Genomic DNA, 19,709 nt, shown 5'->3' with positions numbered 1-19,709 from the left:
CAGCTTCTTCCCTTTTCCCTTTCGACCACAACGCCCTCGCAACCATTTTCCTCCTTCACTTTCACCGACCCAAACCTTCTTCGGGCCTCTCTTGGTCCTCTCCCTTCACCGCTGAGAAATATAAGCTCAACATCGAAGTCGGCAGCCTTCACGACCATCGGCATCACCTCGCTTCGCGTTCCCCTCTTCTTCCCCTTCCCTTCCTCCTCCTCCGGCACTTCTCGCCCCTTCCTCCACGTCGTAGATGGCTCCTCCAAGCAAACTCGCGGGTCTGACTCCAGAAGAAAAGATCTCGAGAGAGAGGGAGCGGAATCGTCGCAAATCGGCCGCTCTCCGAGCGAGGAAGAAGGAGCAACAGCACAAGACGGAGGAGGGAGGGAGTTCGAGCTCATCAACCGGAGAAGCACCACCAAGGAGGACCAGCAAGAGCTCTGGGTCGGAGGGGAACGAGGATGTCATCAAGAGACTGGTCGCTAGGTTGGCGGAATTGGGAGAGGGAGAACACGAGATTGGGAAGTTGGTGGGAGGGGACGATGAGTTGAACTTCGACGTTCCTCCTCCTCTCGCCGCCGTCTCTTCTTCCAAGTTCGAATTGGGAACTTCCTCTACAGGCTGGGATCTGGATGAATGTGAGCATCTCTCTTCTAACTCGACGCTCCGGAAGAGATGCTGACTATTCTCCTTCTTCTTCAGATCAAACCGTCGACGTGTCCGCTGGAGCTTTCCTCGAACCTCCGAGAGCCGAGTATCGATCCGCATGGGCTGAGGGACCGAAGACTTTGACGTTCTTTGGAGCCGTGAGTTTTCCCTGCTACATCTCTCTCGACTTCTGTGAGACCCTGGCTGATCAGCTCGCTTCGCGTCGTCCTCCCAGCTCATGAACGACGCCGGTCCACCCTTCCCTCCCTCTTCCTCTCAATTCGACTCAGACCTCTCCCAGCTCTCCCACCTCTCGTTTCCGGCTCTCAGCGTCGACCAAATTCGTCTCGCTCTCAATCTTTCGGCCGCTGCTCCTCGACTCCCTCCTCAAACGCTCCCGTCCTACTCCTACGCTTCCTTCGCCTCCTCCCTCGCCAGCTACCCTTCTTCGATCAGGAACGACGACGATAACGTGGAATGGAAGTGGAGACTGTTCGAGTTTCTTCGAGTCTCGTACGAGAACCGTCAAGACCTGAGCGAGGGATTCCTTCACAATCCTCACTTCGACGCGCTCGTGCGTTCACTTTTCTCCCTTTCCGATCTCCCTTCGCCCCGACTCCGATCTCATATCTCGTTCTATTTCTGCTCTTGATACCAGGTCGCATCGGCTCAACTCATCGTCCTCAAACTTCTCACCTCGACCTCAACCCTCGAACAGAGAGCAAAGTTCGACTCTCGACGACCTCTCGAGAGGCAAGCAGATCATGGCTACTTCGATCACGAGGAGATGGATCCGAGGATCTTCCATATCCCTGAGCCCGGACCAAGGCTTCACATATCGAGGGTGAGCTCATCTTCACCTCGATCCATCTCTCGCCTCGATGAGCTTTCGTTGACCAGTCGCGTCTTCTCTCCTTCGCAGGTCACTCAAGCAGGGCTCATGAACCTCACCGAGCTCATATCAGAAGGCATGGCGATCTGCACGATCCATGGAGATGTGTGGGACTCGTCTGTGAGCTTCGTCTTTCTCCCCTTATTGATCTCCTCACCTCGACTCTGACTCCTGGTCCTTCGCCTTCCCTTCCTAAGGCCTGGAGCATGGCCAAACCTCCTTGGCCACCACTCATCCCCTCCGACGCCCTTCATTCGATTGGTATCGATTGCGGTCCTGATCAACCCATCGGTCTGCAGCATCTCGTTCGAGGCGCGTCGATTCGGTGAGTTCGCGTTTCTTTCTCTCTTCTTCGCATCCTTCGCCTCCCTGAACTCCTTCCTTCACCAAATTTCCTACTTCTCTTTCCCAGTGAGATCGTCCTAGGCATCGAAAAACCCGGCTGGAGGGTCCTCGACAACGCTCCTTCCCTCGATTCGGACACCCCGACGCTCGCCTCCGCCTCCGTCTTCCCCTCGCTCGAGACCTGTGTTTTCGAGAAGCCCTTCTGGTCGTACTGGGCGAAAGGCTGGCATGCTGGTTCGGTTAGGACATGGGGTTGATTTATAGCTCGGTTTCTCTCTCTCTCTCTCTCTCCTCTAAACTAATCTTCGTCCTCTCCCGCTCACGCTCTTCCTTTTCTTCTCGTCTCGATCTCCGTCCTTGACCTCGCTACCTCTCCTCACGATGATCTTGAGCCTCAGAAGAAGGGCCAACGCAAGCGAGATGAGAAACATGAGATCGACAAATCGACTAGGGAGGAAGAGAGAGAGGGAAATAAAAAAAGAAAAAGGGACGAAAGACGTAGGTCTTTCGAACGACGACAAACGGGAGAGAAGAGATAGGATCGAACCAAGGTTGCACTTCAGATGGATATGAGAAGAAAAGAGAAACGAAAGCAAGCAGAGAGGGGTGGCACGAAGAGACCGAAAGAGGAAAGAGTTGGGTGGGTTGACGCGACGAGCGAAAGAGACGAAACGAAGCGAAGAGCGGTTTCATCAGACGAGGTGGGCGACGTCGTAGTGGAAAGTCATGGCCTGCAAGAAAGAAAGAAAGGGGTAAGTAACCTACACGAGGAGGCACGAGACTAAAAGACGGAAGTAAGCAAACTCACCTCCAAACTGCCAAACGCCGCACCACACTCAACCCTCGGATCCTCCCTCCATCGACAGATCACCATCTCCAACGGCATCGACTCTTCCTCCTCCATCATGGGATCCTCGACCTGGGCGAACTGGGATGGAAGCAACGGCTCGTCGTCTTCGTCCATCTCCTGATCCTCGTTGGTGTAATTCGATGTCGATGCCGCCGCCTTGCCGTTCGACGACGAAACGAGCACCACTCCCGACGAGTCCGAGCTCGAGCTGGAGTCCGAGTCGGTGTCCTCGCCTGCTGGAGGAAGAGGAGGAGGTCGCTGGAAAGCGGGAGGACCGTGGTCTTGCGAGGAGGAAGGGACGGTGGTTTGTTGGGAGGCGGCGGTGGGACGAGCTTGAGTTGGTTGATGTTGTTGTTGAGTAGATCGAGAGGACTGTCGACGAGCTGCAACGGGAGCGGATCCTTGGTTTCGTCGCTGATCGTAGGAAGGTTTGAACTCGTCGCTTGAATCGGATCCGTCGTCGTCTTCGAAGTTCTGGCTCGAGAACGCTTCGCCCTGGTCCTCATCTTCCTCCTCAGACGACGATTGCTGATGCTGTTGCTGTTGCTGCTGCTGTTGACGCTGTTGAGGTTGAGGTCGAGGTGGCTGCTGCTGCTCGTTGTCGTCCTCCGACTCCGATTCCGATTCCGACGCGGAATTCGACGACGTGGCTGCTGGCCTCCTGGGGATCGTCACCGGAGGGATAGGCGAGTAAATCCTTGACGACGATCCGCTCCCGTTCCCGTTCCCGTTTCCATCACCATCCTTCCTCCTCCTCAGCTGCTCAAACTTCCTCTGCAGCTTCTCCAACTCATCCCTCGCAATTTCCTTCAAATCCTCCTGCTCAACCGCCCAGTTCTCCCTCTCCACGATCACCTTCTCCAACCCAGGCACCCTCGCCGCCTTCGCTCTCAAAGCATCCCCCGTCGCTCGGTTCTGATCGGTCAACAACCTCACCGTACTAGCCAACCGATCCCTCTCCTCCGTGATCTTGCCGACCCTCGCATCCTGGATCGCCTGCTGCTGCCTCAACCCCACGTCGACCTGCTTCTGGAGCTTCGTGACGAGTTCCTCCGCTTCCCGAAGCTCACGAGCAAATCGAGCGGCGTGGTTGGAGGATTCGGTGTACTGGGTCTTGACGAAGTCTCGTTCTTCTCCTGCTGAGGCGACTCGAGCGGAGAGGTGGGTGATCTGAGCTTTGGTGGAGGCGAGGGCTTCCTGGGTATCGGAGAGCATGGCTTGGGTGGAGGTGAGGAGAGCTTTGGCAGTACGTTCGTTTTGTTCGGCGGTTTGGAGACGGAGGAGGATCTGAGATTCGAGGGTTGGGTTGAGGATCTGGTTGAGGAGGGGAGAAGAGGAAGAACGGTTAGGGTACGGAAACGACAAGGAAGAGGACAAAAATCACAGGTGCTCACCTGAGAGGAGTCGGCAGCCTTCGACGGCGTGCGACCAGGAAGAAGAGCGAGTTCATCGTCGTCGCGTCGGCCGTTGAGGCTGTCGAACGACGCGCGGGAAGCAGCTCCATTAACGATGGTTGGTCGAGGTTCGCCTCGAGACTTCCCTTTGTCTCGAACGGGAGTAGAGGGCTCGGTGGGAACATCTTTGTTGAGGACGGCTGTGAAAGAGAGAGACCCAAAGCAGAGAGAAGAAGTCAGAGACGCGTCCGTGCTCGACGGAAAACGAAAGCCCGACTCACCATCGTCGTCCACGTCCATCTCCTCATCTGTACCATTCTCCACTACAACCACGACCTGCTCCTCCACCTCCACCACGTAATCCTCGTAGTTCCCCATCCCTTCCTCCTCACCCCGACTGCTGTCTTCCCTAAACATTCCTCCTCCGTTCGCCTCGTCCGCTCTCATGGCCTTCTCGATAGCTCTCAACGCTGCATCTCCTCCGTTCCTCTTCAATGCACTGGCCTCATTCGAGCTCGAAACCGGTTCCTCCACAGCTGCAGCATTGGAGAAACTGAATCGTTTCCCGATAGCCGAGAGAGGGACGAGAGGCTTGGACGAGGAGTCGAGGGATTTGGTGGAGGTGACGTTGGCTGTGGTGGTAGTGGCGGAGAAGGAAGTTGGTAGTTCGAGTGCTTTCCTGAGCAAGTCGTCGTCGAGGGATCGGGAGAGGGGAGGAGCGAGGGAAGCGATGGATTTGAGGGACGATTGGGCCGCGTTGATGAGGGAGGAAGAAGAGGAAGGAACGGTAGCTGGTGCTGAGATGGGTTTGGGGACGGAGGAGGAGAAGGAAGAGCGAATGGATTCCGTTCCAGAGTTGATGATGATGGGAGGAGATGGGGCAGCGACGACTGAGGCGGGAGCGGGAGCGAGAGCGAGAGCGGGAGGAGCGCTGGGTTGTTCTTCGACGACTTCGTCGTCTTCCTCGATTGAGACGACAGAAGAAGCGACGTGGATGACCTCGTCTTCCTCGACTTCGACCTGCTGCTGTTGCTGACGAGGTCGAGAAGGTCCAGCGTCGGCGTTGATGGCAGACGAGGTCGAGGTCGAGACGCGTCCGTTGGACTTCCTCGACGCGGCGGTCGACTTGTTCTTCTTCCCCTTGCCCCTCGTTCTCTTGGCCTTGACCGACGTGTTCTCGAGCGACGACGACGTGAACTCCTCGATCTGACTCGACGCCGGCTCCGATTCTTCTTCGGCGAGGAGTCGGATCCTCGAAGGACTGTACTCTCCGAGAGGTTTGACTGGTTTCGAGGTGGGTTTCGGTTTCGAAGGACCTGGTGCTGGTGCTGATTCTTCCTCCACCTCCTGGGACGATTCCTCGAGCTCGTCGAATTGCGAGTTCTCGGCGGCCTCGAGTTCGGCGGTTGCTGCTGCTTGAGGGAGAGGGGAAGGAAGGGATGAGGAGGCTTCCCGTAGCTGTTGTTGCTGAGAATCAGGAATGATGGTTCCTCGACTGGTATCGGCTTCCTGAGAGGGTTCCTCTTCCTCGGTCTCGTCGTCGGCGGCAGTCGTTCCCGAAGGTCCAGCGATGGGTTGTTCCTCCTCGTCTCGGAATCCATGCGTCTCTCCGTCATCGTTGTCGTCTCCTCCTCCTTCTCCTCCGGCGTCGTAGTCTCCATCCCACCCGCCGTCCATCGTCTCGTCTTGATCTTGATCTTGGTCCACCTCCTCGGGCTCATCCTCCTCGTGAACAGTCGACAGGAGCTCCTCCTCCTTCCTCGCGTCGTCTCCGACTGAACTGCTCGACTTGGGATCCTCCTCCTCCTCCTGCTCGTCGGCGGGAGGTGGTGTAGCGAAAACGACGTCCTCCTCCTCTTCCTCCATCTCCTGGGGGGCGGGAACGACAGTCGACGAGGGAGCGGACTTGCGACCTTTCCTGGCTCGTTTCTTTTGAGGGACCTTGTCCTCCTCGACTTCTACTTCCTCCTCCTCCTCCTCGGCCTCGTCGACGGTGGTGGTGGAGGGTTTCGACTTGGTAGGGACTCCTCTGAAGTTGGGTCGGACGCGTTTCTTCTTCTTCTTGGGAGACTGGATGGGCTCGTCCTCCTCAACCTCCTCTTCCTCCTCATCGTGCTTCCCGACCTCCGACGACGATCCAATGACAACCTCGACGTCAGGTTCCTCGTCCTCGTCGCTGTCGACGACGGCTACCTTGGTCTTGGGCTTGATGAAGACGGCGGTCTTCTTCCTCGAGTAGGTGGAGCGTCGACGAGGGCTCTCCGAGACGGATCGTTCGGATTCCTCCTCCTCGACCTCCTGCGTCTCCTCCTCCTCCTCCTGTTGGTCGTCCTCTTCCTCGTCGTCTTCCTGAACGGCTTTGGATCCTCGGGTCTTCTTCTTGTTGGAGTTGGACGCAGACGCGACGGAAGAGGTCGAATGGAAGCGGAGTTGTTGTGGTTGAGCGCCAGAGGTCGACGAGGAAGCGGAGGGAGGTGCTGCTGGCTTCTTCCTGGTGGTGGAGGCTCGAGGTTTCTTGACGGTTGACGAGGAGGCTTGAGAAGTCGGTTCGGAGGTATCTGAAGGGCAGGAGCGAAGGAAGGGAAGGAAAGGTCAGTGTCTCTCGACGCGAAGGAAGGTCAAGGTCGACGTCGACGAGGCGCGATTGAGCTCGAGAGGGAAAGAAGCAGGGAGCTTTGCACTGACTTCTCTTCCTCTTCTTCCCAGCAGCAGCATCCGTTCCGTTGGTCGTAGCAGCTCGATCCTTCTTGATCTTCTTTGCCTCCTTCTTCTTGGTCTTGGATTCGGACTGGCTCTTCTTCCACTCCTTGATGAGAGCGTTGGTGCAGTTCGTCTTGGGTTCCCACGTAGGTTTCCAGGGTTTGCCCTTCTCGTCGAGACCGCTACAGGAAGAAAAGCAATCACAGCGTGTCAGGTCGCGTTCGAATCGTTCAAGCTCAAGGGACGAGGGAGGGTCAAGGGGAAGGGAAGGAGGAGGGAGGAGATGGACACGACCTCACTCACTTCCAATCCACGAGATATTTGGTTCCCTTTTCCTTCAGGATGGCTTTGGCTTCAAAGAGAGGACCAGCTTCAGGATCGTCCACGAACTGAGTTTGAGTCAATCCCATATCGTCGTCGGATTCATCCCTAGACAGACAAAGACGAAGGTGAAGGAAGGGAAGGACGAGAACGTCAGCTTCCCGAGCTCGTTCTCTCGAGGACTATAGCGATGCAAGGGGGAGTTGCTCACGGATGGAACGGAAGATCCTGGGAATCGTTCTTGGCCATGGATAGAGAAAAGTGAAGTTGGGGAGATGATTGTTTGTGGCGAAGGAGAGAAGAAGGGGAGGAGCCAAAAGGATTCCTTTCGAGACGCCCTCGCCTTCTTGAGCTCTCCTCAACTCTCACTCCACTTTTCCTTCTTCACTTTTAGGAATCAGCTGGAACGACGACAAGGTCTCCTCTCTATCCATCACCAGTACCCAACCACTAGAAGACCTCAGGAATGGCCGAACTCGCAGAGGATATCGTGAGCTCGCACTCCTCGACCTCCTCCTCCTTCGACTTTCTCGGTTGAGCTCGTCGCTGATCCCTTCCTTCCTTCCGCCTGCTTCTTCCAGAGGACCACCCTCCCCTACACGGACGAGACTGTCGTATCCTACATCGTCGGACTTCTCGAGGACGAGGAGGAGGACGAGAAGGAGATCCTGGAGATGACCAAAGGAATGCTCGAAGGAGGCCCTCAAGGAGACGACAACCTCGCCGACCTCGAAGCCCTGTAAGTATCACCTTAACCAGCTTCGCTCCTTCTCGTATAGACACTCCGAGGTCCTCTCTATAACCCCACCTGACTGACTCTCTCTACGCTTCTCGTTGATCAGGATCGGACGACTCTCTGAGTTCCTCGCCGCCTCGGAAACTCGACAGAAGCCCAGGACGACCGGTTCCCTCAAGGCTCTCGACGAGGTCATCGACATGAAGAAGTCAGGAATGGCCATGAGTGCCACCATCGGACTGAACGGACAGGTTGATTTGGAGCATTCCGGGAAGGGACAGGTCCGTTCGAATGAGCTTGAAGCGTCGAGGGAGAGAAGCTGAAGCTGACCTTTCTCCTTCCCTTCGTCTCGTTTCGCCTCAAAGGCCAGTCGAGTCGATCTCAAGAAGCTCGAGAAGGCTGAGGCCAAGATCAAGGTCAGTCCATCTCACTTCAATAGTTGCAAAGATCTGTAGGAGCTGACCGACCGTTCACCTTTCGACTGAAGGCCAAGCTCGAGAAGCGAAACCGACGAGATCTGTTCGAGGGTTCGAAGCTCATCGATTTGCAGAAGAAGCAGGTTAGTCCAATCTCCAGTACTCTTGAGCCTTTTCTGAAGGCCATTGGCTGATCATGTTTTGTTCATTGTTTCCAGGAATCCTACGAGGAGATGTTCATGAAGGTCCGTTCAGCTTTCCCTCCCTCCTCCCCTTTTCTTCCTCGAGCTCACTCATCCTCGTTCCTTGCTGTGTAGGTCAACCCCTTGGATATGGGCAACAAGAACAAGCCCAAGGATATTCATCTCGCCAGTATCGATGTCAACTTCGGTTCCCTCAGGATTCTGTTCGTTCCCTTTCCTTCCGTCTCATTCCCTCTTCGCGTCTTCTTTTCCTTCTCTCGCCTCGAGACGTGACTGACTTTCGATGGTTTGATATCGACAGTACCAACGCTGCTCTTACTCTCGCTCACGGACGACGATACGGTCTCATCGGACGAAACGGTATCGGAAAGTCGACGTTGCTTCGAAACATGGCTCTCAGGGAGGTCGCTATCCCGTCGCATATCTCGGTCCTGTGAGTGCAATGCCGTCTTATCTTCTTCAATTCTACTGGCATCCACATCGGTCCTGACTTTTCCTCTTTCCTTCCTCTCTCTCCTAGGTACGTCGAGCAAGAAGTACGTCCCTTTCTCTCTCCCTTTTCGCTCCCTTTCCTTCCTTCCTCCCTCCTTCCCTCTCCCTTCTAAACTTACCTCCTCCCTCTCTCCTCTTCGTTCTTCAGATCGTCGGAGACGACACCACCGCCCTCGAATCCGTCCTCCAAGCCGACGTTTGGCGACACCACCTGCTCACCCAGGAAGCCGAGATCAACGCTGGTCTCGCGTCCGCTACCGTGTCCGAGGTCGAGAAGGACGACATGACCGCTCGGTTGGGAGATATTCAGAAGAAGTTGATTGATATGGAGGCCGAGACGGGACCCGCCAGGGCTGCTCAGCTGCTGGTGGGTTTGGGTTTCGAGGTCGAGGATCAGCAGAAGCCGACGAAGGCTTTCTCGGGAGGATGGAGGTGAGTAACCTTCGTTCTGGTGTAGCTGGAGCCCGGTTGAAAGAAGGGAGGACAGATAACTGACTTGAGTCCGGTTCTACCTTCGTTCGTTCGAAAACAGGATGCGACTGGCGTTGGCGAGGGCTTTGTTCGTCAAGCCAGATTTGCTCATGCTCGATGAGCCTTCGAACATGTTGGGTGAGCTCTCTTCTGTCCTTTTTTCTCGCTTCTCTTTCCAGAACCTGACCGTTGCTTTCTTGCTTGCCTTCAGATCTCAACGCTGTTCGTCTTCTTCCTTGACGCTCGAGAGACGCGTCTGGTTTACTGACCTCCCGCTTCCTTCTTTTCCTCGCTTTTAGATCGCTTGGCTGGAAGACTACCTTCAGACTTGGCAGTCTACTCTGCTCGTCGTGTTCGTTCAACTTCTTCCTCTCGTTTGAACCTGTTCCCTTCGATCTCGACGCGTCCTGACTGACCTCCTCTTCCTTCTCTCCTCCTTTCGTTTCCCCAAACACAGATCCCACGATCGATCTTTCCTCGACGCCGTCGCCACCGATATCATTTGGCAGCACTCTGAACGTCTCGATTAGTACGTTCCTGTCGCCTCCCATCCTCGTTGTCCTCTTCGACCCTCAAACTGACCTCCCTTCCTCCTTCGTCTCACAGTTACAAAGGAAACTTCACTCAGTTCTACGCCACCAAGACCGAACGAGCTAGGACCCAGCAGAAGGAGTACGACACCCAGCTCGCCTACCGAGCGCATCTCCAGGCTTACATCGACCGATGGAGATACAACGCTAACCGAGGTTCGTTCCCGCGTTTTCTTCCACTCTTTCCTCCTCCGTCTTTGGCTAACGTCTTTCATCCTTCGTCCTCATGCGTTCGCAGCTCCCCAGGCTCAATCGAAAATCAAGATCCTCGAGAAACTCCCGGATCTGGAACCTCCTGAGGCGGAGGAGTCCGAGTCGTTCAAGTTCGTCTTCTCTTCCTCACTTCTCTCTCTCTATCTCTTCGCCCTCGACCTTCTTTCCTCGGCCTGACCTGTTCGTTTCCTTTGGCATCGTTCCCAGGTTCCCTGACGCCGAGAAGATCTCCCCACCACTGCTGCAGCTCGACAACGTCACGTTTGGATACACACCGGAGAAGATCATCTTGAAATCGGTCAACATCGACGTTGGGTTGGATTCGAGGATCGCTGTTATTGGACCTAACGGAGCTGGTGATTACCTTCTTACTCCTTTCTGCTCCTTTCGAGACGAAGATTTGAACGCTGATGCTTCTATTGGGTTTGGACTCGATCAGGTAAATCGACGTTGTGAGTCTCCCCTCCTCCCGCTGTAGATGTTGACTCCCTTTGCTGATAGGTCCTTGCTTTGTTTCCCAGGATCAAACTCCTCGTCGGAGATCTCGAGACGATGCAAGGAACCGCCGTTCGAAACGGTCGACTGAGAATCGCTTTCTTCGCTCAACATGTTCGTTCCGTTCTCTCTCCTTGCCTTCCCTTTCTCTCCTTCACTTCCCCACACTGCTATTTTTTTTTCTCCTCACTTCTCGATCATCCTTTTCCTCTCCTCCCTCGTTTGCTGACCCTTTCGTTCCGATTCCTTCTCACCAGCACGTCGACTCCCTCGACCTCACCCTCTCCCCCGTCGCCTTCCTCGCTTCCAAGTTCCCTGGACAGTCGGAGCAGGAGTACCGACAGCATCTTGGAGCGTTCGGAATCACCGGACTGACGGGTCTGCAGAAGATTGCTACGCTTTCGGGAGGTCAGAAGAGTAGGGTTGCGTTCTCGGTGTTGAGCATGCAGAGGCCTCATATCTTGTTGCTCGATGAGGTGAGCACCTCTTTCCTTCGTCACTCCTCGGTCATGACTAACTGGTACTCGTTCGTTTTTGTTCTCAGCCTTCTAATCACTTGGATATCGAGGTGAGTTGTACGCCGTCGTTCGAGTTCGTTCGGGCAACGCTGACCCTCTCTTGTCGTTTGTTCGTAGGGTATTGACGCTTTGATGGGAGCTATCAAGAAGTGGAACGGAGGAGTTATTCTAATTTCTCACGACACGAGATTCATTACTACTGGTGAGTTCGAGTCATGCTTCTTCCTTCGCTTGATCTCGACTGACGCGACCCGTCCCTCTCCTTTCTTCCTTTCTCCCTTTCAGTCGCCAACGAGGTCCGTTCCCGGATTCGCTTCTTCTCGAGCTTGCTTCTCCTCTCCTTCTTTCGAGCTGACACCACCTCGCTCGGTTCGTTCTTGTCTGTAGCTGTGGGTGTGTGCGAACGGAACCGTTCAGAAGGTCAGTTCGATCTCCTCTCTCGTCTTTCATCGCTTCCTTCGCTTTACTTCTCGAGAACTGACTCCTCTGTTCTCTTATATGTTGTGATCTTAGTTCTTCGGAGACGTGTCGGCCTACAAGAGTCTAATCGTGGCGAACCACAAGGCGAAGCCGTGATCTACTCGTTTCATTCTGATGATCTTGATGGATTTTACGTTTCAAGGGCCGAACCTGGAGAGCTGGAGCGTGTACATTTCGGAAACATCAGTCGGAGAGATATGCCACCATTCGAGAGAGCGAGAGCGAAAGAACTCAAGACGAGGAGAGACACAGAGGGAGAAGAGACGACAGGCAACGAGGCGCGCCAGCCCTCGTTCTCGTTGAAAGAGGTGAATTTTCTCCCGAACTTTTTGAAGAACTCTTGAACCTTCGATCCGACTTCTACATCACTGAGACACAGAGAAGAGAAGAAAAGAAAAGGGTCGTGTTTGCTCTTCTCCGACCGCGGAGGGAAAGAAGCGGGCTGGACGATTTTTTCCTCTCGTTCTCCTTTCAACTTCGTACTTGACCCGACGAAACTGTGCGTCCCAGCTCTACGACTCTGGCCTTGCACCGTATAGACAACAGGACTGACTCTATACTCCGTCCATTTTCAACCTTCAAATTTGCTCCTAAACTCATCCCTTCAACGTCAACTTCGATTCGCCCTCCTGTCCTCCTCCTTCCTCCCTTCGACCTCACCTTCAAAACTCCTTCCCTCCCTCCAACCCGCGTTCCAACCACTCTCAGCAAAATGGTTGGTAGCGTCTTCTTCACCCTCTCTGGATTACGGAACCACTCTCTCTCGTTGCTGGGGATCATGGCAGGATGGTGGGATGGAAGAAGAAACGGAAGGGGAGGAGGAGAGGAGCAAGGGCTGGATGGATGGAGAACCTTTGACCTTAGGGGACGAACCATGCCGAAGGTGGAGGGTGGATCCGTCTCAGGCAGGTCTTCGGAGGGTAGAGGGCATGTAGGAGCAGGGCTGGATGTCTTGGGGGACGAGGGAGAGGAGGAATCGTTGTCGAAACACAGGTCGAACTTGTCGTCAAAAAGCGAAGTCCTCGAGCTTACACCTTGCTTCTTCCCTGTCAGGCCGACACCAAGACCACCCCCACCAACGCCATGAAGGATCTCAAGATCCAGAAGTTGGTCATCAGTGCGTTTTCGATTCCTAGCCCTCGACCTTCGCAGGAGGAGGAGCAAAGCTCATCCGAGTGCTGACCTTTCTCCCTTCCTCCCTTTCCCTCGCATCACCCTTCCTCCTTCGCCTTCCTCCCAACCTTCCTTCAACTCAACCAACCGAATCATCCCCTACTCCCTCTTCGCCCACTCCCTCCATCCTCACCTCAAACAGACATCTCCGTCGGAGAGTCTGGTGATCGACTTACCCGAGCGTCCAAGGTCCTCGAGCAGTTGACCGGACAGTCTCCCGTCACCTCCAAGGCTCGATACACCGTTCGACACTTCGGAATCCGAAGGAACGAGAAGATCGCTTGCCACGTCACCATCCGAGGACCCAAGGCTGAGGAGATCCTCGAGCGAGGACTCAAGGTCAAGGAGTACGAGCTCAGGAAGAGGAACTTCTCTGAGGTGAGTCTTTGGGGCTTGCTCGTTCTTGCTGCATTTGGGTTGGGCATGGGTTTGGGAGCAGCTTGGGATTGGGATGGGAGAGGCGTGGCATGGGGAGTGGGAGGGAGTGCTGGATTGAGGTGTTGCAAGGATGGAAGGAAGGGAAGGAAGGAGGAAGGAATGACCTCGAACGAGGAAACGAAGAAGAGCGAAGCTGACCTTTCTTTCCCTTCCCTTACCTCCTCTCCTCGCCTTCTTCTCGTAGACCGGAAACTTCGGATTCGGAGTCCAGGAGCACATCGATTTGGGAATCAAGTACGATCCCGGAATCGGTCAGTCCTCCCATCCTCGAGCTCAAACCCCATCAACCTCGAACCTCCCTTCCTGACTCCCTCCCCTTCCCTCTCTCTCTTTCTCTCAGGAATTTTCGGAATGGACTTCTACGTCGTTATGGGCCGACCCGGTATGCGTGTCGGTGAGTTCTTGCTTCGCGTCCTTTTGTCTACGAAGCTCGTTTCGAACAAAGGAACCTTCCGCTGACCCTTCCTCCCTTCGATTCGTTCTTTCCAGCCGAGAGGAAGCAGAAGAAGGCGCGAGTTGGACACCAGCACAAAGTCCGACCCGAGGACACCGTTTCTTGGTTCAAGACCAGGTTCGATGGTATCGTCGCCCGAGTGAGTCTTCTTTCCTCTTTCCTTCGTCTCTTCTCCAGATCGAGAGTCTCGAGCTGACCTTCTTCGATTCCTTTCTCGTTTCTCAGTAATCGTCGTTCGTTGTTTTTGTTTCTCGTTCTTATGCATGCACCTCACGCTTAGCTGGGCATCGAAACGAGTGAGGAGATGGAGAAGAAAGAGAGGAGAGACGGAGAGGAAGAGGAGAGGAAGGCGATGGTCTCTTTGAGTTGAGTCGCCTTTCGTCAACGAGATTTCGAAGGAATGATACGCTGAGCTTGGGTGAGCTCGTGCGAGAGATTGATGGTCGCCAGGGACGAGGGAAAGTCGATGCTGCAGCAGTGGTCGTGAGGGTCGAGACGCGTCGAACTCGACGTCGTTGCTGGATTCTCTTCCTTGCCCCCCCCTTGAGACCCAACGTAGGGGACAGAAAGGACCTCTCAACACTGCGTATGCACGATCTGTGTTACAGTATCGCTCGTGTCTCCCTCTCCTTGCTCTCGCAACAAGATGCAACCAAACAAGTTCGTCAAGTCATTCATCAACCTCGTCAGTTTCCTCAGTTCTTTAACGACAACCCCAACCCTCCGTGCCCATTCCCACCTCTGCTACTTCCCCTCGCGACTCCCAACCCTACCCTCCTCAAGATCGCCAGCCTCCTCAGTCCCAAACTCGTCACGACGACGCACACTCCAAGCAGGCCTGCCGTCGCGATGTAGAAGACGCCGGGAGCCTCTTCGTAGCCGGAGAGCAAGTTCATTCCGAAAACTCCTGCGACGAGAGTGCCGGCTCCGATGCCTAGACTGAGGAGGGAGACCTGACGGGAAGGGAGAAGAGACGTGGTGAGCGGGGAGGGAAGGAGGAGAGGAAGAAGAGAAGAGTGAGACGAGACGAACCTTGATGTCGAGAACGAGCAAAGCGTTTCGGGAGGTCCCGAGCATGAGCTCGACGATTTCTTGGGTGGATTCGACGTTTGACTAAAAAGGGAGGAGGACGTCAGACTCAGAGTTGAAGATGGAGAGGCGAGGCGAGGCGGACACGACGAGAATTGGAGACGAACTGTTGTTGTTTGAACTTCCGAGATGACCTCCTCTACCCTTTGAGAGAAACTTTCAAGTAGTAACTCTGGTGGAAGGCAAAGTGAGGCAGCAGTCAGCGGGACGAGCTTCAACCTGAGCTCGACGCGCCGAGGTTGTTTGAACGCAGACTCACCGATGTCCTCGAGCCCACCCTTTGCCGTTCTTTCTATGGGAGGCGAAGTAAGATCCATGAGAGCGATGATGTCGTCTAGAAGGGAAGAAGAGACCGGGAGTTGGAGAGTCAGCGACGTTCGTTTCGAGAAACATGAGGACGGGAAGGCAAGAAGAGGGAGCTCGAAAGAAGTTGAGCGAACGAAAGACGACTCACCATCGACCAGACACCTTTCCACCGCATCGTTAACCAGACCAACCCTCTCTCCCAGTCCACTGAGGTCCTTGCTAACGCTGAGAAGCCTCTTCAATCCGTCTCGGGAAATCTCTTTCTCGAGATCGGAGAGGAGAGCGAGCACCGTTCCACGAAGAAGGGTCATCTCAGCTTCAAGGGTGAGAGCAGAGGATAGCAGGAGCTGGAGAGACGGCACAGAGAGTTAAGGCGTCAGTAAGGGAGAAGGCTGAAGCGTGAAGCTGCTACGAGTTTGGTTCTTTCGGCGGCAACGAAGAGACTGAAGATCCGACACACCGAGTCCAGAACACGGAACGAGAAAGGTTCGTCGGCGTTTCCCTCGTCTTGAAGATGTCGCTGTGATTCGAGATCGGGCAGAACAAAAGGAGGAAGAGAAGGTGAGCCATCGCGTCCCGCTCTCGACCTTCCAGCCTCGACGCGCCTCGTTGCTTCCCTCTCCAAGCCGAACAAAACGAGGAAGGAGGCAGTGACTCACCACCAAGTTATCCATGTACACTCGATGCAGACCCGAGTCCAACCCTTCTGCCGAATCAAGGATCAAGACCTCGTCCTTTCGAATCAGCGCCCTCAGGTAGAGCAGATTCAGAATGAGCGCCTCCCTCCGACGTGGTAGGATCGTAGCGACCAGATTTTGACGTCCCATGTAGATGTAGGGTGATATAGCGTTGTTGGAATCGACGGGTCTCACATCTCGAGGATGAAGGTTGTAGGAGGAGCAGATCTGGAAAGACGGAGGGAAGGAGGAAGAGGAAGGTGAGCTCAGCTCGTCTTGAATCTCCCTCCATCTTCTTCTCCTTCCCCACCCATGTTCCCTCCCAAAGTATAATCTGCAAAACTTACTTCCGCCTTCGTGTAAGCCAAATGAGGATGCTTCACTTCTCCTTGAGGTCCTATCACTGTAAAGCTCAACCTGACCTCGCCTTGATTCTTTCCACTCTCCTCCTGCCGTTTCACCTCGGACAAGATCGCTTCCCTCCTCGCTAACACGTTGGGATCGAGCTTGGCTCGCTCTTGCTCCCTCCTCTGTTCCGGCTCGGTGAAGATCGGATAGGGAGCGACGACGTCCGTAGTAGAGAGGGAGCGAGAGCAGGAGGGAAGGAAGGAGGAGGAGGGGCTGAAGTTGAAGGCATGACGAGTTGAGCGAGGAACAAGGAAGGATGTAGATGGATGCAAGGCCGTTCGAAGGAGAGAGGAGGAGAATCCAGGAGGCATGGGGGGAAGAGATGACGTAGGGAGAGACTTGGTCTCTTGAAGAGGGAGGGGTTGGCCGTTGAAGGAAAGGGAGGGGAAGGAAGGGAGAGGATGATGAGCTTCGCCAAACAACTTCGAGGCAGCGGAGTTCGAACAAGTTCGCAGTGACCTTTTGAGGCTGAGTATTCTCCGAGTCCATATCTCATAACCATCTCCAGCAGCCAATCAAGCTCCTCACATCAGTTCAAAGACTCAAGCAAGAAAAGCAAAAGCCAACCTCTCTCCTCGCTCTCGCTCTCGCTCTCACTCTACGCGTCTCCCATCTCCTCAACCCAACACCATCTCGCTCAAACTTCCCGTCACCTCGCCCAGCGCCTCCCTACCCCTTTCTCCCTCTTCCATCCTCCCACTCGCTCCTACTCCTCCCGCAGCAGCAACAGCCATCGCCCTCTCAATCATCTCGACAGCGTCGACGTCGACCTGATCTCCTCCTTTCTCCAAACACCTCAGCAACCACGCCTTTCCATCTCGGACGATCCGAAGGGACCCAGGACGTTCGAGGAGAATCTTCTTGGCTTGGGTGAGTTTGAGGGATTCGGAGATGGGTGCGGTTCTAAGAAAGAAAGGGAAAGAAAAGGTCGGGTCAGGTCGAGCTTGACGCGGCGAAGGCGAGTACGAGGAGAGAGAGAGAGGAAGAGAGGGTCGAAAGGTGGGTATGCAAGTGAAAGTAGGAGGGAAGAAGTAGGATGTGAGAGAGCGGGAAAGGTGAACTCACCCAGTCGTCGAGCTCGACGCGCAGACCGTCGGAGGGCAGAGAAGATGGGTGCAGCTGCTGGTGAGCGTTCGGGAGAAGGCGGCTCCTGTAAGGTGAATAAGAGCGACGACGATGGGGTACTGAGGTTCTCTGTACTCTGTGATGCAGATCTTCTGGAGGAGGGGAAGAGAGGGAAGCGGAGAAGAAGAGGAAGAAGGACGCGTCAGTTCGATTGAGGGCTGTTCGAACGAGGAAGCTGAGCGAGAAAGAGGGAGGAGGACACTGAGTACGTACGAATGATTCGAACCCAGACAGAGATGCCTCCCTCGGACGATGCGTGCTAAACGGAAGGTTCGAGCCGTTGGGATGCAGGAGCGACGAGATCCAGAGTCGAGTTCGAAGGAGAGCTCCTGCTTTGATGGCCTACGAATCGCCCGAACCGTAAGGCCAAATGTCAGTTCCAATGTCCACTCTAACGAATCTATTGCAGCGACAGACCGTCCCTCGATCCTCCAGAACACAGGAGGAAAACGACGCGACTCACCCACTCCACCTCCTCCCTCCCTTGATTCCTCCAGCAAAGCAACACCACCTTCTTCTTCTCCTCCACATTCTCATCGTCCTCCCAATCCTCCTTCACAGCTCTGACACTGATCTCCCCACCCAGAAGCTCCACCTCCGCCTCCAACTTCGTTCTTACGTCTTCGTCCCGAACGTCCGTCCCAATCACGACCTTCTTTCCCTCCAGGTTCGACTCCGTCCCCTCATCAACCGCAGTTTCGCCGACGCTGATTTTCTCCTGCTCGACAGTTGGTTTCGGTAGGAGGAACGAGACGGCTCGTGGTTTCTTGGACGGAGCGATGAGGGTGGCGTCGGCGGGTCGTTTGTTGTTCGAATTTGAGGGAGTGGGTGTTGGGTGGGTGATTTGGATGGCTGGAACCGCTGAGGCTTGGACGGGAGAGTGGTTTGGCCTGGCTGTCGAAGGTTTGAGAGGTCGAGCGGGGGTTCGTGAGGGTCTGCGAGGGAAGAGGAGGTGAGGATGGATCGAGGACGCGACGACGTCGATTTGAGCAGGAGGAGTGGGATCGCTTGTTGCTCGTCTGGTGGTGGAAGGAGGAGTCGGAGGGGTATGGATGAGATTGAGAGAGGTAGGGGTCTGGGAGACGAGAATCGCGGAGGATTTTCGAAGAGGCGAGGGAGTGGAAAGGCGGTGCTGAGCGTGGGACGTCGTTTTGGTTGAGTCCTCGTAGGTTTCTTTGGGACTAGTGGATTGAGGAGGGCTGAGGAGGAGGTTCGAGTGGGAGACCGGCTCTTGTTTGGGAGTGGTGGTGGTGGCAGAGGACGAGGACGACGGTTGATCGGGAGACGCGCGGAAGACTCGAGGTTCGGAGAGAGGAGTGTCGAAGGGTTTTCGGTCAATGATGGAGAGTACTGAGGTGAGATTTGAGAGTGGTAATGTGACTGGTTTCGGTCGGAGAGCTCGAAGCTGAACGAGAGAGATCGGATCCGCTTCCCTCTTCGAAGCAACGAACGATTCGCTCAGGAAACCACTAGACTTCTCCCAAAGTTCCTCTTCCTGCTCTTCCTGCTCGACGTCACCGTCCATTTCCTCGTCCTTGATCCTCATCTCTGCAGCTCGTCTCGCCAGCAACGTCCTCCTCCACTCCTCCTGAACGGTCCGCCTCCTGCTCTCCTCCTCGTCCTTCGATCGTCTGATATCTCCAACTCCCTTCCTGATCCTGACGATAGCCTCGAGAGGAGCAAAGTATCGAATCCAGAGGGCTTGGACGATCTCTGCTGAGAAGCTGGTTCGAGAAGGGAAGGCGGGAGGAGGAGGACCGAGGGTTGACGAGTCCGACGACGACGACGAACGAAGGTACTCTGGGAGATGGATTACTCGAGGAAGGACGGGAGGGAGAGAGAGTTGAGTAGCGAGCTTTCGAGCGATGAGTTGGTGGGAGATCTGAAATGAAAGTGCATCCAAGGAAGGTCAGGAAGAGGCGAGGGAGGACGAGGTGGAGATGGGACGTCGCAGTGAACTCACAGTCTGCCAGCCTCCCAGTTTTATTCCTTCGTCAAACATCCTCCAAGCATCGAGCTTGTACTCGTTCTCTCCTCGTCCGATAGAAACCACGCCTTGATGATCGAAGAAGGAAGCGGGAAGGGACGTCTCTCGAGTGGCGAGGAAGCGAGAGAGGACGGCGAGAAGATGCTCGGGAAGGAAGCCGTAAGCGTGAAGGAACGGCGAGGAAGGATCCTTGGAAGCGTCGTGAGAAGAGAGAGGGTCGATTTCCATGCTGAAAGAAGTTTTTAGGTTGTCGAGATTGTGGTCGTCGAGGGTGAAGGAGGGGAAAGGGAAAGAGGT

At 55.1% G+C, this 19,709-nt stretch overlaps 6 protein-coding genes across 6 annotated transcripts; 3 read left to right on the top strand and 3 right to left on the bottom strand.

Annotated features, from left to right (window-relative positions):
- The first annotated feature begins 31 nt into the window (after nucleotides 1-31).
- BDY24DRAFT_373830 (uncharacterized protein) lies at nucleotides 32-2,223 on the top strand. The gene is made up of 7 exons (XM_076638333.1): nucleotides 32-629; nucleotides 694-797; nucleotides 875-1,213; nucleotides 1,298-1,483; nucleotides 1,562-1,651; nucleotides 1,729-1,856; nucleotides 1,944-2,223. Exons 1-7 carry the CDS (start codon nucleotides 245-247, stop codon nucleotides 2,131-2,133), a joined length of 1,422 nt encoding a protein of 473 aa, XP_076501195.1. The 5' UTR covers nucleotides 32-244; the 3' UTR covers nucleotides 2,134-2,223.
- A 345-nt stretch (nucleotides 2,224-2,568) lies between these two features.
- Nucleotides 2,569-7,390, bottom strand: BDY24DRAFT_411144 (uncharacterized protein; the record flags this gene model as incomplete). The annotated part of the gene is made up of 7 exons (XM_076642891.1): nucleotides 2,569-2,607; nucleotides 2,685-4,040; nucleotides 4,121-4,320; nucleotides 4,402-6,678; nucleotides 6,806-7,002; nucleotides 7,124-7,249; nucleotides 7,353-7,390. The coding sequence occupies 7 exons, from the start codon at nucleotides 7,388-7,390 to the stop codon at nucleotides 2,569-2,571; spliced, it is 4,233 nt and encodes a 1,410-aa protein (XP_076501194.1).
- A 106-nt stretch (nucleotides 7,391-7,496) lies between these two features.
- GCN20 (putative AAA family ATPase GCN20) lies at nucleotides 7,497-11,894 on the top strand. The gene is made up of 25 exons (XM_076637629.1): nucleotides 7,497-7,631; nucleotides 7,723-7,880; nucleotides 7,984-8,158; nucleotides 8,243-8,293; nucleotides 8,365-8,436; nucleotides 8,512-8,538; nucleotides 8,611-8,699; nucleotides 8,798-8,929; nucleotides 9,017-9,032; nucleotides 9,137-9,420; nucleotides 9,521-9,597; nucleotides 9,671-9,681; nucleotides 9,759-9,811; nucleotides 9,917-9,988; nucleotides 10,066-10,205; nucleotides 10,288-10,372; nucleotides 10,470-10,618; nucleotides 10,702-10,714; nucleotides 10,784-10,871; nucleotides 11,015-11,233; nucleotides 11,302-11,325; nucleotides 11,393-11,477; nucleotides 11,561-11,571; nucleotides 11,663-11,695; nucleotides 11,789-11,894. Exons 1-25 carry the CDS (start codon nucleotides 7,608-7,610, stop codon nucleotides 11,849-11,851), a joined length of 2,151 nt encoding a protein of 716 aa, XP_076501193.1. The 5' UTR covers nucleotides 7,497-7,607; the 3' UTR covers nucleotides 11,852-11,894.
- A 346-nt stretch (nucleotides 11,895-12,240) lies between these two features.
- Nucleotides 12,241-14,112, top strand: BDY24DRAFT_357006 (uL5 family ribosomal protein). The gene is made up of 7 exons (XM_076637811.1): nucleotides 12,241-12,470; nucleotides 12,809-12,872; nucleotides 13,071-13,306; nucleotides 13,551-13,617; nucleotides 13,707-13,760; nucleotides 13,856-13,959; nucleotides 14,046-14,112. The coding sequence occupies exons 1-7, from the start codon at nucleotides 12,468-12,470 to the stop codon at nucleotides 14,046-14,048; spliced, it is 531 nt and encodes a 176-aa protein (XP_076501192.1). The 5' UTR covers nucleotides 12,241-12,467; the 3' UTR covers nucleotides 14,049-14,112.
- Nucleotides 14,113-14,480: 368 nt separating this feature from the next.
- BDY24DRAFT_373822 (CorA family magnesium transporter) lies at nucleotides 14,481-16,771 on the bottom strand. Its single transcript, XM_076638332.1, has 8 exons — nucleotides 16,240-16,771; nucleotides 15,875-16,120; nucleotides 15,676-15,735; nucleotides 15,364-15,562; nucleotides 15,169-15,243; nucleotides 15,017-15,081; nucleotides 14,853-14,933; nucleotides 14,481-14,773 (listed from the first exon to the last, which is right to left on the bottom strand). The coding sequence occupies exons 1-8, from the start codon at nucleotides 16,609-16,611 to the stop codon at nucleotides 14,516-14,518; spliced, it is 1,356 nt and encodes a 451-aa protein (XP_076501191.1). The 5' UTR covers nucleotides 16,612-16,771; the 3' UTR covers nucleotides 14,481-14,515.
- A 6-nt stretch (nucleotides 16,772-16,777) lies between these two features.
- BDY24DRAFT_373820 (uncharacterized protein) lies at nucleotides 16,778-19,679 on the bottom strand. Its single transcript, XM_076638331.1, has 5 exons — nucleotides 19,389-19,679; nucleotides 17,889-19,307; nucleotides 17,639-17,767; nucleotides 17,366-17,517; nucleotides 16,778-17,203 (listed from the first exon to the last, which is right to left on the bottom strand). The coding sequence occupies exons 1-5, from the start codon at nucleotides 19,638-19,640 to the stop codon at nucleotides 16,918-16,920; spliced, it is 2,238 nt and encodes a 745-aa protein (XP_076501190.1). The 5' UTR covers nucleotides 19,641-19,679; the 3' UTR covers nucleotides 16,778-16,917.
- Between the last annotated feature and the right edge of the window lie 30 nt (nucleotides 19,680-19,709).

This window comes from Mrakia frigida, assembly GCF_051309035.1.
Source record: "Mrakia frigida strain ATCC 22029 unplaced genomic scaffold BDY24scaffold_1, whole genome shotgun sequence".
Lineage (NCBI taxonomy): Eukaryota > Fungi > Basidiomycota > Tremellomycetes > Cystofilobasidiales > Mrakiaceae > Mrakia > Mrakia frigida.
The sequence above is the reverse complement of the archived record's forward strand: the minus strand, read 5'-3'. Positions and strand labels throughout refer to the sequence as shown.

What these genes read in the sequence shown, in the direction of transcription:
- BDY24DRAFT_373830 (XM_076638333.1), top strand. Translation starts at nt 245, where the DNA reads ATGGCTCCTCCAAGCAAACTCGCGGGTCTGACTCCAGAAGAAAAGATC. An exon ending in AGGCTGGGATCTGGATGAAT is followed by an intron (nt 630 to 693) that starts GTGAGCATCTCT and finishes CTTCTTCTTCAG; the next exon opens with ATCAAACCGTCGACGTGTCC. An exon ending in GAGATGTGTGGGACTCGTCT is followed by an intron (nt 1,652 to 1,728) that starts GTGAGCTTCGTC and finishes TCCCTTCCTAAG; the next exon opens with GCCTGGAGCATGGCCAAACC.
- BDY24DRAFT_357006 (XM_076637811.1), top strand. An exon ending in GATCCAGAAGTTGGTCATCA is followed by an intron (nt 12,873 to 13,070) that starts GTGCGTTTTCGA and finishes CACCTCAAACAG; the next exon opens with ACATCTCCGTCGGAGAGTCT. An exon ending in CCGACCCGGTATGCGTGTCG is followed by an intron (nt 13,761 to 13,855) that starts GTGAGTTCTTGC and finishes CGTTCTTTCCAG; the next exon opens with CCGAGAGGAAGCAGAAGAAG.
- BDY24DRAFT_373822 (XM_076638332.1), bottom strand. Translation starts at nt 16,611, where the DNA reads ATGCCTCCTGGATTCTCCTCCTCTCTCCTTCGAACGGCCTTGCATCCA. An exon ending in TGGCTTACACGAAGGCGGAA is followed by an intron (nt 16,121 to 16,239) that starts GTAAGTTTTGCA and finishes CCGTCTTTCCAG; the next exon opens with ATCTGCTCCTCCTACAACCT. An exon ending in GGAAAGGTGTCTGGTCGATG is followed by an intron (nt 15,244 to 15,363) that starts GTGAGTCGTCTT and finishes CTTCCCTTCTAG; the next exon opens with ACGACATCATCGCTCTCATG.
- GCN20 (XM_076637629.1), top strand. Translation starts at nt 7,608, where the DNA reads ATGGCCGAACTCGCAGAGGATATC. An exon ending in AGCATTCCGGGAAGGGACAG is followed by an intron (nt 8,159 to 8,242) that starts GTCCGTTCGAAT and finishes TTCGCCTCAAAG; the next exon opens with GCCAGTCGAGTCGATCTCAA. An exon ending in TCGATTTGCAGAAGAAGCAG is followed by an intron (nt 8,437 to 8,511) that starts GTTAGTCCAATC and finishes CATTGTTTCCAG; the next exon opens with GAATCCTACGAGGAGATGTT.
- BDY24DRAFT_373820 (XM_076638331.1), bottom strand. Translation starts at nt 19,640, where the DNA reads ATGGAAATCGACCCTCTCTCTTCTCACGACGCTTCCAAGGATCCTTCC. An exon ending in TGTCTGGGTTCGAATCATTC is followed by an intron (nt 17,518 to 17,638) that starts GTACGTACTCAG and finishes CCCCTCCTCCAG; the next exon opens with AAGATCTGCATCACAGAGTA. An exon ending in GCGTCGAGCTCGACGACTGG is followed by an intron (nt 17,204 to 17,365) that starts GTGAGTTCACCT and finishes TTTCTTTCTTAG; the next exon opens with AACCGCACCCATCTCCGAAT.